General features: G+C 37.7%; 1 protein-coding gene across 7 annotated transcripts in view; it reads left to right on the top strand.

Moving 5' to 3' along the window:
• Positions 1–15794, top strand: part of KLHL2 (kelch like family member 2) — a 77692-nt gene that overhangs the window by 54298 nt on the left and 7600 nt on the right. For all 7 annotated transcript variants that reach the window (XM_036423227.2, XM_036423226.2, XM_045576891.1 and 4 more), the window contains 7 exons: positions 296–405; positions 3826–3942; positions 6632–6781; positions 11825–11942; positions 13500–13697; positions 14138–14239; positions 15491–15619. In XM_036423227.2, coding sequence (XP_036279120.1) covers positions 296–405; positions 3826–3942; positions 6632–6781; positions 11825–11942; positions 13500–13697; positions 14138–14239; positions 15491–15619 — 924 coding nt within the window. The remainder of the gene's footprint in view (positions 1–295; positions 406–3825; positions 3943–6631; positions 6782–11824; positions 11943–13499; positions 13698–14137; positions 14240–15490; positions 15620–15794) is intronic.

Here is a 15794-nt window from a genome sequence, read left to right as displayed (position 1 = left end):
TTTGGATATTCAAACTTATAGAGCTCATAAGTCACCAATCAAATTCATCCTAAGAGCCCTCCTCCATTATTTTGCATGTGGATATTGAGTTTTCCTGGCATCAGTTGTGGAAGAGAGTATTCATTTCCCATTGAAGGGTCTTGGCACTCAAGTTGAGATCATTTGCCTTGAGGATGAACAGTTCTTTTTTTCATTATTGGATGAGATTAATAAAAAACCCTTCTTTTTTAAACAGTTTGAAAGTATGATAGTGGAATGTTGGTGTTAATAGATTTTCTTTTTACCCTCCAAACAGAGCAACATTTTGCAGATGTTGTACTTAGTGAAGAATTTCTCAATCTCGGCATTGAACAAGTGTGCAGCTTAATCTCAAGCGACAAACTTACCATATCCTCAGAAGAGAAGGTAAGTACATATATATTTCCCCCCAGTGTATAGTGATGTACTATTTTTCTTTTCTTTATTTCACTTTGGTAACTTTGTGATCCTGTATGTGTAGTGCTAGCCAGTGATCTTAGAAGTTAAGAAATTTGTTGATTGTGTAAATTACTCTGTTTCTTCACTTTTGGGAGATTTTGAAAGCTGTTAGGCATTAGAGTTTTGTACTTGACCTCTATGGGAAGGACTTGCACACATTAAACTGTCTGAAACAAGTGCCTTTTGGGAACTGGGTTTCTTCCCACAGCTAGACACCTGTAATTGTGATCTAAAGGCATATTTCTCAAACCAAAGTAATTGTACCATCACGTACGTTGGAAGAAGTTACCCTGGGTGGCAAAGGTTGGCTGCTTCCAGACTGAGCATCCTTGACTGTCCTCTTCCTTTAGAGAGATCCTCTGTCACTTATATCCCAGCCCTACCGGGACTCTGCCCTCCCTCCCAGAGCACCGTGCAGCGCTTCCTCTGCTTGTAGCCTCTGTCTCTCCACGTTTTGGGTTGTTTTGTCAGCTACCTGCACCGTTCTCATGGGTGGTGGGAGCAGCTTCTCCTAGTGGGTTTTTTCCTTTGGGTAGGTTTTGTAACCCAGGGGAATCAGGGCACAAAAGTTTGTGAACATACTATGTTTGGAGGAAGTAAAACTGGAACTTTTCTTTGTGTACTTTGCATCTAAGGTTCTGTAAACTTTAGTTCTATTCCTCATACCAGGAACTGTCATAGAGTCTTAGGTACAAGAAGATGAACAAAATAGAATTCTTGGCTCATAGATTAGAGGGACAACCGGTGAGGTAAATGAGTACAGAATGCTGTAGTGCAAGCATGTCAAACTCAAAGGCTAACACGGGCCAAATAAACAATGTTTAAGTTTATGTGGGTCACAAAAAAACAAAAGATAAATTTTCATAGAAACGTAGGTTTATTTTGGTAGACATATGCTGAATACAAAGGGCTAAAATATATGAGTAATCGTTAACATAAAATAATAAAATATTTTAGCCGAAACCGGTTTGAGGCTCAGTGGATAGAGCGTCGGCCTACGGACTGAAAGGTCCCAGGTTCGATTCTGGTCAAGGGCATGTACCTTGGTTGTGGGCACATCCCCATTTGGGGGTGTGCAGGAGGCAGCTGATCGATGATTCTCTCTCATTGATGTTTCTAACTCTATCCCTCTCTCTGTAAAATAAATAAATAAATAAATAAATAAAAATCAATAAAATATATTGTTTAAAAAATAGAATATTTTAATAAAAATATTTTTTCTCGGGCCTTAACTTACCAGACACTGAATAACTGCACAAATTAATACATGTAATGTAAGTAAACCTATTTTTCTTGTTCTCTAAAAGCAAAGTACTTCCTTTTGCGCACACCAAGCAAGTCAGTATAAGACTAATGACATGACATTCGGCTGTTAAAATATTCGTTGTCAGTATTAGTGGAGAGAAATGGTGCACCTGTGTGTAAGGTGCATAAGGGAAATGAATGCAACACAATTGTAGTAGTCAGTCATTAGTGAACGTTGTAGTTTGTTATTAATAATTATGTATAACAGGATATTGTAAAAATTAAGTTATGAAGTTTTTATTGAAACTCGCTTGGCTGCGAGTTTGACATGCTTGCTGTAGAGGGTACTATAGGAACATTTAATTATTCCTGTGATGGGGATGGTAGTGAGAGTTCAGCTTGGATATATGAATCAAGGTTTTAAAAATGAGTATGAGTTTGCCATGGAAATGAGGATGGGTGGGAAGGGAAAGGACATTCCAGGTAGAGAGAACAGAACATGTAAGTGTAACGGGTTTTGGCGGGGGGGCATATCTAGGGAGGGATTTGGGATGGGAATGGGGTAATAAGGACAATTATGTGAGACCATAATCAATAAAATAAAAATAAAAATTAAAATACAACAACATGTAAGTGTAAAGAGGTGTGAACGAATACTTTCATGTAGTTGGTTCAGTAGGATCAGAGTTTAGAATATGTTTGGCCGAATGGTAGGAGATAAGATGAGAACATGACATAATAAAATGTCTTCTCAGATACACTAAAGAAAATTGACTTCATCCTAGTGATGCAGAACCTTTAAAAAATTTAGACACTAGGAGGGTACTTGTATTAGAGAAATGGAGGCTCTTGTGGTTTTCTGTTGCTGCATATAAGCCACTCTAAAATATAGTGACATAAAACATTAACTGTCTTATTATGCTTAAAATTCTGTGGGCAGAATTCATTCAGAGCATATACAGAGAACTTGTCCCTGCTCTACAGTGTCGGGAGCCCCAGATGTCTGGCATGGTTCTACTGGAGCCATATATCTGGGGCTGTGGCCTTTCTGCACATTGCATCCTGTGTCTGGAATATCCTTCACTCATTTGTCTTGCTTAGTAAATGTCAAATGAAAAGAACTCACTAAATATATAAAGTACTATTAAAGTACTTAATAAATTTAAAAGTAGAACTACCACTTGATGCAGCAGTCCCATTTCTGAATATGTAGCCAAAGAAAATGAAAGCAGGGTCTCCAAGAGGTATTTGCACTCCCATGTTTATTGCCGCATTATGCACAATAGCAAAGATAATGGAAACAACTTAGTGTCCATCAGCAGATGAATGGATAAAGAAGATGTGTATATATACAATGGAATATTGTTTAACCCTGAGAAAAAAAGAACTGCTAACTTTTGTGACAACATGGATGGACCTTGAGAATGTTATAATACTAAGTCAAACAAGTCACACCGAAAGACAAATAAATATTGGATAATATCCCTCGTGCTGTATGTGGAATCTAAATAAGTTGAACTCTGAAACAGTAGAGTGAAGGTTACAAGGGATTGGGTGGAAGGGTAAATGGTAAGATGTTGGTTAAAGTGTACAAACTTCTAGTTATAAAAAGATGAACAAATTCTAGGGATATAATATACAGCATGGTGATTATAGTTAACTATATTGTATTATATGTTTGAAAGTTGCTAAGAGCAGATCTTAAATGTCCTCACCACAAAAAAGAAATGGTAATTGTGTGATATGATGGAGGTATTAGCAAAAGCTACAGCAATTTATATATCATTTTGTAATATATAACTATATCAAATCAATACCTTAAGATTGTATACTTTAAACGTACACTATGTTATCTATCAATTATATCTCAGTAAGTCCAGAAAAAAGAAAGTATTTGCTAAACAACAAATAAAAAAAGAAAAGAATTTGAGTGAATGGCTATTTAAGTAACACAAATCAGGATTTTAGAAAAAGTCGAGCCATGGGTTAAACTTGGATTATATGCAAAAGTTGTGTTATGAAATGTAGTCTTATCATATTTTATTCAGTTGCCTTGGTACATAACTCATTACTTATTTTCCTTTTCCCCATATTTTCCACAAGGTATTTGAAGCAGTCATAGCTTGGGTAAACCACGACAAGGATGTAAGACAAGAATTTATGGCTCGGCTGATGGAACATGTACGGTTACCTTTGCTCCCTCGGGAATATTTAGTTCAGGTAAAAGCATTTGCAAAACACATGAATACACGTGACACTGTGTCACTGGGCTGACCGCATATAGATCCCTGTTACAAAATGCTGAGAGTGGGGTGAAGGGCAGAGAGCAGTTAAGGCACATGCAATCCTTAGTCTGCTCTCTCTTAGGCCAATCCCATTCTTGTAAATTTGTTTGCCCTCTCTCTAATTGGGTAAACAAGTACTAGAGCTTATCTAGGTGGTATTTATGGGCATTTATTTACATATGTAAATAAAAACCTATGGCTCTGCCCAGCTGCTCTGCATTTTGTTTTTTTCCTTTGATAGCTTCTTCTAATTGCTGTGCAGAACTGGAATTTTGACACTCTATACTGATACTGTTAAATTCTACTTTGTAATTTCATGCCTTTGATTTCTATCTTTATTCCTAAGCTGAGAAAGACTAGGTTATTTGAAATAAATAGGTATAAATGGGTCTTTAGTAGTCTCTAAACAAATTTGAAGTTTACTTTTTTGTTGTTGGCATCCTACTAGGTACATTTCCACGTTTTTATAATTGAACCCATTTAAAGAAGCATTTTTTATTAAGAGATTAGATTTGAGCATTTTAGGGTTTCTCAGAGCCTCATTATTTTTTGTAATCTGTGAAATCATTGGTACTCGGCTGTTAAGAAAATGAACAGAAAAAACCTGCATTTGAGGACAAGGATAGCAAGGACAGACTTATTTGTGGTATAGGCCCACTGTTATAAAGTATTTTGAACCCTTTTTCTGAATAGCTGCTGTCTTGTGTTTGAAAAAGTTTGTCTTTATTAATATTGCCTACCCCTCCTGAAGGACTCATCTAAATTATTTTTTCTTGTTTTTGGTACTATCTGGCTTGATGTTTAAAGATAAGAAATAGGTGGATATAATATTATCTAAAGATTTGCCTATTGCTGATATTGACATCTAATTTTCACTACAGTTCATTATTACTTATATTATACTAGAGACCCCGATGCATGAAATTCATGCATGGGTAGAGTCCCTAGGCTTGGTCAGCAGTCAGGGCTGATTTGTGGGGCGACTGGCAGGGCAATTGGGGCTGAGGGAGGGGCACTCCCCGGCACCTGCCTTGCCTGGCCTGGTACCATCTACTCACCGGCCCTGTTCCCCATCACCAGTCGCCTCCCTCTGAGGGGTGACTAGCAGGGTGATTGTGGGGCCCTCACTGGCTCCCACCTTGGCTGGCCTGGGGCCTGCAGGCAGTTCCCGCATTGAGTGCCTTCCCCCTAGTGGTCAGTGCGTTTCATAGCGACTGGTCATTCTGCTGTTTGGTCAATTTACATATTAGGCTTTTATTATATAGGACTAAGGGTCTAGTGCACGAAATTCATGCACCAGGGGGTGGGGAGTCCCTCAGCCCAAACTGCCACCTCTCACATACTGAAAGCCCTCGGGGGTGTCCTACTGATGGCTAAGCCGCAATCTGGCCTCCCTTTGTGGGAGGCAATCTGGCTGATCAGGGGAAGGCACCAGCTCTATCACCCTGCCGCTGTAGCCATTTCTAGTCACCACAGCCACCAAGGTGTTTTCATCAACACGGACTCCAATCTCTTCACCAAGAAAAAAATGACAACTTTCATTAGGCATTTTCAAGATGTGTCTTTCATAGGATATGCATTTCTTTCTTTTCTTTCTTTTTTTTTTTTTTATCCTCACCGGAAGATATGTTTCCATTGACTTTTAGAGGATGTGGAAGAGAAAGGGAAAGACAGAGAGCAACATCAAAGTGAGGGGAACACTTTGATTGGTTGCCTCCTGCATGAGCTCTGGTCTGGGCCTCCGCCAGGGAGGAGCCTGCAACCTAGGTACATGCCCTTGATCAGAAACAAACCCAGACCCTGCTGTCGGCAGGCTGAGGCATTATCCACTGAGTCAAACCAGCTAAGGCAGGATATGACATTTCTTAGCCCTCCAGCAGCGGACCTTCGTTTTTTTCCCCTCCAGAAGTGTGGTGGAAAGACCCTAGATCACCTTTTTGGATTCTTATTACCCAAGTTACTAAGAATATTACCAGTGGCATAAGGAAGCTTAGCCAATGTGCAGTCAGAAAAGGTGTTTCCTCTATAGTTCACACCAATCAAGGGCTGGGCCCCTCCGGCTCCCTCTGATCACCGGGTTGCCACTCCCCAGGCCGAAAGCCTCTTGGGCAGGAGCGGAGTCACAGCTCTCTGCGATCGATTGCAGGGTGTCCACTCCTGCTCCCTGCAATCCATCGCTGGCGGTCCACAGCTTTCAGCCTGGGGCAGGAGGGGACCCCCAGCTCCCTGCGATTGATCTCAGGGTGTCTGTTCCTGCCCAGGCCTTACCTGGGTGTCAGGATGTTCCTGGGACATAGGCACTGGGCGCCTGTGTATGCAAATTAACTGCCATCTTGTTTGAGTTAATTTGCATAGTCACGCTGATTGGCTATGGGTGTAGCAAAGGGTACGGTCAATTTACATGTTTGTCTATTATTAGGTAAGATATGTTTTTCTCTGCAGATCAGATACTTGAGCATTTTTTTGGCTTCATTTATTTCTCTGTGATATTTTAACTGTAACTTTTAGACTGAATTAGAGAGGAGGGTTACTTGCTTTTTTCCTCCTCTTTACTATTGTTTCTTTGGCAGTTTTTATTATGAAATAGCTGTCCCCTCACGGGGTTTTGTGATTTCTTCTCTCAGAGGGTGGAAGAGGAAGCACTGGTCAAGAATAGCAGTGCTTGCAAAGATTACCTCATTGAAGCCATGAAGTATCATTTGCTGCCAACAGAGCAGCGTATATTAATGAAGAGTGTCCGGACCCGGCTGAGGACACCCATGAACCTTCCCAAAGTAGGATCTGTTGTTTATGCTTGTTATTATTTCACCTAAAAGGCTTAGGGAGGTGTTATTTTACTCGTCTGGATTTCCATGCTTTATTGTTTTAGTTTCCAGGCAACAGACAATGTACCTAGAAATTCATTTCTCTGTATATAATTCAACTTCTCTATTAATTTTGTCTCTGGAGATTGGGGATTGCTTGGTTCATTTAATTTTTATAAGCTGCATGATGTCACTCTTCTGGAATAGACGGCAGCTGGGTTTTGTCCCTGTAGAGTTTTATTATCTCTAGTTATAGTAGAAAAGGAAATCGGGCTAGGTAGAAATTCTCTAAGCTACATGGGGTGGATGAATTAACTGAAAACTAAGTAATTTCACAGAATTACATATTAGAACTAAGGATGTTAAAACAGCTTGTTTAGTTCATTTCCATCCTTTTCCCTGTTGTATATTATTTGATGGTTCATTCATACATCATATGTTGCCATTTCAGTGTAGATTTCCCATATGATTTTCCAGATTTCCAGTGTTCATGTTTTCCTGTGTAAAAGTTTCATACTCTACTTTCATATTTTAATTGAAGCCATTCGTGTTTTACTGTTTTAAATCTCCATCATTTCTGACTCTCTGGTTGTAATTCCTCCTCTCTTTGGTACTAGAAGACCAACACTCTAAGCACCATTTTGTGTATGGTCTAATCAGAATGATCCGTGATATCATGCTTTTATTTATGCATTTAGTTTTAGCTCTTGTGTGTGTTTGGGGCAATGATGGATGAAGAAATAAGAATCTGTTACCATTGTTTTCTTACCTCATCTTTAGTTATTACTCTATCCTTTCCATTAAATTATGTCCTTTAAATTATTTAACTTTAATGTTTTGTTTGGTGTTTCTTCAAGTTTTTATTTTTGGAATCTACATTTTTAATTGCTTCAAATTTATACCAGTCTGGTCTTGTTTTTTCTGTTTTGCCCAGTGTTAACAACACTTCTCAATTTAGAAGTAACAGCATATTTTGCCAGTGTGCTATTTACTTTTTCTATATCATTAGTAAATATTTTAATTTAGAATAGACCTTAACACTGTCTGGTGACACCTCAGTAAAGATAGTCACTCACTGACATAGTCCATTTATAGGACATTTCAGTCCATATGATTATGTTTATTATCAAAGCCAAAAAGAAGTGACTTGGCATATAATGTCTGATGAGATTCAGGGTGAAATAGATTCTAATTTGGCATGATTTTTTAAACATCCCTCTGTGTGTTGTTCATCATTTTGTTGGAACCTAGAAGTTTGAATGCTTTTCTCAAAATATTCTAAATTTTACTGACAATTATTATCAATTTAAAGGTATTTACAAGGCATTCACTTCCTACCGTTTTGAAAATTGGTATTTGCCTTTTTTAAATTTTCTGATCTCTCCTCAGTTCTCCAAGATTTTTCAAAAATAATTGTAAGTGGCTCAGTAAGTACATTAGCTAGTACCCTTAACACCTTAGTATGCATGCCATCTGGGTCTGCTGATTTAATAAATGTTTACATTTTCCAAATACCTTTTTACCTGCTTTTATAATTAGCCATTTATATAAGTCTTCATTACTTCATATTTGTCCATATTATTTAATGTCAGTTTTTGCTCTTAAAAAAATAGATTTATAAAAAGTATTCATAGTTTTGGCTCATTTAAATGACCTTTTTTTTAAATGCTAGCCTTTTCAGCTTCCTTCTAAATAGTTTGCTTTATCTTTAATACTTTTTAAATGGTTCATCTTTGTAAAAGATCTCTTCTTAACTTAAATATTCCCTCTAACGGAATCTTTAACTTATCTATCATTAGTTATGCTGCAGAGATTTTGGGGGTAAAAACTAATTCTTTTTTAAATTCTGAAATAAACATGTTGCTTTTGAAATCTTCTAAAGTTTTTGGCCAAATCCCATCATGTATTCTATTTTCTTCTTTTAGAGTAGTGATCATCTGTTAAGTTGACATTGTTTCTGGGCTTCTCTAGTTGTTGCTTTGGAGTGGCCCTTCCAATATTATGCCTTTGGATTTCTCAGTTCTTAGCTCTTATTTTGTGGTGGTTATGCTGATCAATGGAGGTTCTCTTTTATTCTGCTTCTCAGGGTGGCTGGGGAGGAGGAGCAACAGAAGTGGCAGAAAGCACTCAGTGAGCTACAATTTTGCTGTGACTTTGTACTTGCATGATCCGTCTCAAAATTTATTTACCTACACGTAGTTTTGAAAAGGTGCTTGTGTTAGATGCTCTTTCAACAGCACTATTTGTCATTTTAGAGTGGTTATATCCAAGATGAATTCTAAGGACGTAGGTAAGAATGAAACAAAGAATGATGTTTTCTTTGTGTGCATATTTAAAAAGCTTACATATTTCATAGTAATCATCAGTCAAATCAGACCAACTGTGGCATTAGTACTGAGGAAAGTATTGCAATATTTTGATATCTCTTCCACAACAGTGACTTAGTACTTTTATATTAGGCTCTGATTTCATGTACTCATGCTAATTTTCATGGATGATTTTTTAAAATATATATATGAAACATTAGGTTTGCATCTTCAGTGAACAGAATTGGGATTGTATAAGGCACTCTTGGATTTGGGCATTATAATGAAAAACCATATATGTTTTGCTTCTGGATTTCATTGTTAGCTTCTTTTTCTCTTTGGAATCTATTTTTACAAATGCTATAATATTTCTGCATATATTTTTTATGTTTTACTCAGAATATTTATTGAGATTTGCAATTGGGAAATTATAGAACTCAGTTTTTGTTTAGGGGACAGGTTTTTAAACTAATATTTGCTAGGTGCAGAAAATAAAAGAATACAGTTCAATTGACCTACATTCAGGAGAGTCACTTGAATATGTTTAACTCCCTACCCCTTGCCTTCCTTTGGTATGTCACATTTAGTTTCTCCATATAAACAAGTCTTCCCAAATCTTTATTCCTTTAAATTAGCATAAGTAGTCTGGTGTTTTACAAATGAGAACAGGTATATTTTACAAATAACTGAAGTGTCAAAGTCATGAGAACCTATTTTGATGGTAGTTGCACAGTGGTTTTTATCAGTTTCTTGATTTCATGCAACTATCCCTGGTCTCTTGTCTTCCCATTAAACATTCTTCCTTGTCTCTGTTATTTCTGATTTCTGAAGTCCCAAAACTTCACCTCAGTTTTCTTCTCTTGGGTGAGTGAAGGATAGATATTACTACCATTCTCTGTGCTCAGCAGCACATTTTCCCTTCCATCCTCATTTTGGTGTTGCAAAAGTGAATTATTATAGGAAAATTATGAGCTTCAAAGCTTAAGAATCAAGAAATAGAATCAGTATTGTTTCTCAATGATTATTTTGAAAAATATTCCCTTCAGAATTATTTTTTTGTTGTTGATTTTTATCAGAGATGTTAATCAGGTCTCTGCCAACTATTGTCTAACCTCCAAGCAGAGGTTAGAAGTTTAAACACAGATAGATCTTATATAAATTTCTACATACTGGGTTCATCTTACTGTTGTTTTACCTCAGTGATTTTTTCCCTTTGGTGATTGGATAAGAGAGTACTGCAGATTTTCTTTGTCAATTTTTTTCTCTTATTTATTTTCATTCAACACTAGAAGAGTGGCAGATCTGGGGGGAAATAACCATATAATTGGTCTATGTTGTTTTCTTTTTAAAACCTTGAAAATTCCTTCTACTTTCCAGTTAATAAATTACTAAATATGGTTCTTTTTGGAAATGGTATTTATTCTGACTCAGGAATGATGTTTTCTGTGTGTGCATCTTTCTGTAGTAGTAAGTTCAGGTGGGTCATGGCTCAGTCAAGGTTGCAGACCTCCCCCTTTTGTATGTGTGACTCATTCTATCTTTTGTTTGTTTGATTTTTTGTTTGTTTGGGTTTTTTTTTGAACATCTGTTTTTTCTATCATCACCTCATCTTTCCCCCAAGGTCCTTTGCCATTCTTTATGGTATCTCTTACACAACATCCTTAACTTTTATGTTCTTCTGATTAGAAGGCTGTGTTTTCAGTGTTGACAAAGTGCCTGCTTGTACTCAGTGAAGGACAAACACGGTGACTACTAAATTCCATCTCTCACAAGGTTCCAATCCTCCCAGAAGCTTTCTTCACTAAATTATGGCAGTGTTCCATTTTCTGATCAGCAGCAGCAACTAATGCCTTTAGTAATTTTATATCTTTTTCGTCATATATAGTTGTATATTGTTCTTGAATTACTTTATGTGTCTTGTCTCCTATAAGCTCTTGGTAGGTAGCGTCCATGTCTTATATTTCTTGTGTATAATACCTAGCACAGTTTGGACAACTACATATGATAGACACTTAGTAAATAGTTGTTGGACTGAGTTGATTGAAGAAATGTATAGACCTCATTTATCCTTAGCACTAGATTATTGTGCATTCATTCATTCATTATGATTTCTAGTGTCTCCATTATCTGTCCTATTGGTTTATTTGTGGGGCATCAAGGGAGGTCTCTTGATTGACACCACAGGAGTCTGTGCTCTCCTGTGAACTCCAATTCAACTTCTCTTTTTCAATAGTTCCCCCACCCCTTTCCATCTTCCTTTTAATACCTGATGTCTTTGGCACCTCACCTACCCACTAACATACATTTCACTTTTGTGTGCTCTCTGGGACTGTGGAGGTCTAATTCCTGATTGTTACAAGGCCAGGATCTGGTTTATAGCAAGCCCTATGACATATTGCAGCCTTGCCAGTGCTGACTGCCTGCTGTTTTTTGGCTTAAATACTGCTTTTGCTTGAAGGATCAGAAACTTATTTTAGTTTCTGAAATCCTTATTTTTGACTAAATGTGCTACAGAATAGAATTGTAGTTCTAACTTGTGCCCCCTTTGTTTATGTTTATGAAATGTTGATTAGGTGGTTGTTACCCCCAGCTCACCCTTCCATCTTCATCCTAACACTCTCCACATCAGTCATAATTTGTAAGACTTTTTAAGTCCCAGAATGTGCAGTGGCTGTTTGTTCAAGTGCTAACCTTTCTGCCCTTCCAGTTGATGGTGGTGGTTGGGGGCCAGGCACCAAAGGCCATCAGAAGTGTGGAATGCTACGACTTTAAAGAAGAACGGTGGCACCAAGTAGCAGAATTGCCTTCCAGGAGATGCAGGGCAGGTAAGCAGTTTCCTACTGCTGGGTCCATTGGGAGCTTCTTGCTCAGTTCTAGTTTTGTTAATTAGAAGAATCTTTATTAGAAAAGCTTTGATAAAATGGCTATATGGTTAAACAGTGATTCAGGAGACCCATATAACTCACTGATGTGAATAGCTGCTCTGCCAGTATCTTTACAAATCTTTCTGATTCTCTAGTATAAGGTGTAGTTGGTAGCAATTTGCTGGGTGTGTGTGTGGTTTTTTTTGTTTGTTTGTTTTTGTTTTTTTTAAATTTACTAGTTTATCCACTTTTTGAAGCTTAAGAATTTACAAGTTGTAATGGTCCTTACTGTTTCAGAATCACATGATCACATATAATCTACCTTAAGTCCTGGAGAAATTTTGAAATGGCTGGGAATTTTCTTGATGACTTGCTGGCATGTTGAGAAAGAATCTTTAGGTTGGGACCTTTAGTTCTAGGAGATTTCCAACTTAGCTATACGCCACAGTTGCCTTCTTCCCAGCGTCCATTTTATAAACATTTGTTAAAATAGACCTTATTTAGTAAAACTATAATCAGAAAAGGCATTTGCAAACTCTAAGGAGTCTTCCTGAAGCTCAAATTTGGATCCCTTATTCATAGTTCCCATAGCAAATGAATTCTAAGTGTAACAGAACATTTCTCTCATGGTAGTACTTTTAACAATACATCTTGGAGGTTGCTACATATCAGCATAGAGTTACCACATTCTTTTTTTCTTTTTTTTAAATATATTTTATTGATTGTTTTTTACAGAGAGGAAGGGAGAGTGATAGAGAGCTAGAAACATCGATGAGAGAGAAACATCGATGAGAGAGAAACATCGACCAGCTGCCTCCTGCACACCCCCTATTGGGGATGTGCGGGCAACCAATGTACATGCCCTTGACCGGAATCGAACCCAGGACCCTTCAGTCCGCAGACTGACGCTCTATCCACTGAGCCAAACCGGTTTCAGCGAGAGTTACCACATTCTTTAAGAACCATCTAATATTTTTTTTGGTGGGGGGGAGAGGGATCTGGATGTAGTACAAATTTTACTGGGTTTTAATTGAACATTAAGATTGTTTTTAATATGTTATAAACAATGATAAAATGAGTTTCTTATACATGCATCATTGTGTACAAATGATAATATATTAAAGCAAGGTAAAACACTCTAGAACTGGAAGGGAGATGGAAAGAAACATCAATGATGAGAATCATTGATCGACTGCCTTCTGCACAGCCCCTACTGGGGATTGAGCCTGCAACCCTGGCATGTACTCTGACCAGGAGTTGAACCTTGACCTCCTAATTCATAGGTCGATGTTCAATCTGCCAGGCCCATTGCATTTTAATAATCTTAGAAAGGAGGACCATTTAGTCATTATGAAGTCTTGCTAATGAATAGCATTTCTTAAGACCTATTTATTCAGTCAGGATTCTCTTAAGAATCAGTTATTCTAATAACAGCTGTAGACATATTGAAAGCAGCCTTTAGGTACTGATGGTAGTGTGGTCACACGGTCATCGTTAACTGCTGTTTTTCTTGTGCAGGCATGGTCTACATGGCTGGGCTGGTTTTTGCTGTCGGTGGCTTTAATGGTTCCTTACGAGTCCGCACTGTGGATTCCTACGACCCCGTGAAAGATCAGTGGACCAGTGTTGCTAACATGCGAGACCGGAGAAGCACTTTGGGGGCTGCTGTATTAAATGGATTGCTGTATGCCGTGGGAGGCTTTGATGGGAGTACAGGTGATTTCCTTTGCATTTTTTTTTCACATTGCTGTTAGAATTAATGTAGTCATCACGTTTACATTGCGAATCATGGCACAATTATTAGATATCTGAGCATTTTAATAGGTGTTATAAAGCTAAGTTTAAAAATTCCATCAAGAATCTCTTTAAGTGGTATAGGAGTAGTATGTAAAATTTCCTTTATGCATTAGTATCAGTCATCTCGCTAAGTTTAAAAAGCTGATAAACATTAGTAGTTTGGGTAGGAGCCCTCCGGAAAAGAAGTCATTCCTATTTATCACTTAATCGATATGTTGACATTCCATCATTTTTCTCTTTTAATTTTAACCCGGTTTCACATACCTGAACTGTTGTTTCCTAACAACACGTGTGTAAAAGAACAACCACCTTACATTTTTTCTAGAGGAGGAAAGGAAGAGCACTGTGTTTCCTTACAGGTTTAGCATCGGTGGAAGCGTATAACATAAAGTCTAACGAGTGGTTTCACGTGGCTCCCATGAACACGAGGAGGAGCAGTGTCGGCGTGGGTGTTGTTGGAGGTAGGTGCAGACACTTCCGCTGGGGAGCGTTTTCAGGTACGGGTGGCTTCTTGATTGTGAGGAACGGTTAGGTTCTTCCAATAATCTAAACACCAGGCTCTAATGGGCAAGCAAGCGGTCATTTAAAAGGGAACGTAGTATTGTAAAATTTTAAATATCCTTTAAAAAAATGTTCGCTTGTCTATATATAACCTAAATAAGGCCCTCCTATGCCCACTCTAGCCTCTCTTACACCCTGACTCCCTCTGTCAGAGTCTCCCTCTTCTTTCCTCCCTTCTCTGTCTCTTTGCATATGTAACCTATATAAAACTGGTAACTGATATTAATGCAATTATTTGGGAGAACAAGTCAGGTGGCACATATGCAAAATTCTATATCTAGAGAAAGCTGTTTAATGTTTAAAGGGTGGATTGCCACAATTTTTTATATCATACTTTGTCTCCCAGCGGAGTTTAAGAAAGGTTGTGTTTTTCGTGTGATTTCCGCGTCCCCTCCTCCCCCCACTTGGGTAAATTTGTGAGTTGCCATGCCCTCCCCACTATGGATATAATTCTTTGCACTACCTTATTTTTCTTTAGCAGCTTTATTGAAAAGATAAATTACATTATACAATTCATCCATTTAAAGTGTGTAATTCAGCGTGTATCCATCACAATTAATTTTAGAACATTTTTATTACCCCCAAAAGCATTCCTACTCTCCTTAACTGTCACCTCCATCCTCTCTAGCTGTCAGCAGCCACTGCTCTACTTTCTGTCTCTATGTAAATTTTTCACTTCTGAACATTTCACAGGATTTGGTCCTTTGTGACTGGCTTCTCTGACTTAGCACAATTTTCAGGGTTCACTTGTGCTGTAGCATTTACTCGTACCTCATTTCTTTTTGTTGCCAAATAATATTTTATTTTACACTGTTACTAACTTTGGTTTAACTTTTTGTTTTTTAATTTACTAAGATAACTTTGATATTTAATTTTTTGCCAGAGTGTTGTTCACTTTATGGTGTTACCCAAAGACATAATGAGTGTCCTTTTGTTCTGTCAGATTATTGATGAAAATGTTACATTACTATAATAATACGTATATACTCTGCAGATCTTCATAATATCACTTGGTAACTCTACATATCACCATTAGGCAAATCAGTAACACTTTAAAGGGAAACTCTGATACCATGGAGGAAAATATATTACCTTCTGACTTGCAAAAGGGCTCTGTATGAATATGGCTCTCTTTGTGATCCCATGTTTAGGTTTGCTGTATGCCGTGGGGGGTTATGATGGAGCTTCCCGTCAGTGTCTCAGCACCGTCGAATGCTATAATGCTACGACCAACGAGTGGGCTTACATAGCAGAAATGAGTACCAGGCGGAGTGGAGCAGGTGAATAGGAACCTCATTTAGCAGTTGAAGTAGAAAATGATGGAAAAGAATTAAGTGAAATGATTCACTGACATATTTTTATGTTTTCAGAAAATATACACTAATTCTAATAACACTGTTAAAGTATCCTTTGAATTACACAGGTAGTGGTAGGTAGCTGCACTTACATTTCACT

Source organism: Pipistrellus kuhlii, unplaced genomic scaffold (genome assembly GCF_014108245.1).
Source record: "Pipistrellus kuhlii isolate mPipKuh1 unplaced genomic scaffold, mPipKuh1.p scaffold_m20_p_8, whole genome shotgun sequence".
Taxonomy (NCBI): Eukaryota; Metazoa; Chordata; class Mammalia; order Chiroptera; family Vespertilionidae; genus Pipistrellus; species Pipistrellus kuhlii.
Note: the sequence above shows the minus strand (reverse complement) of the source record. Positions and strands in the feature narration are given on the sequence as shown.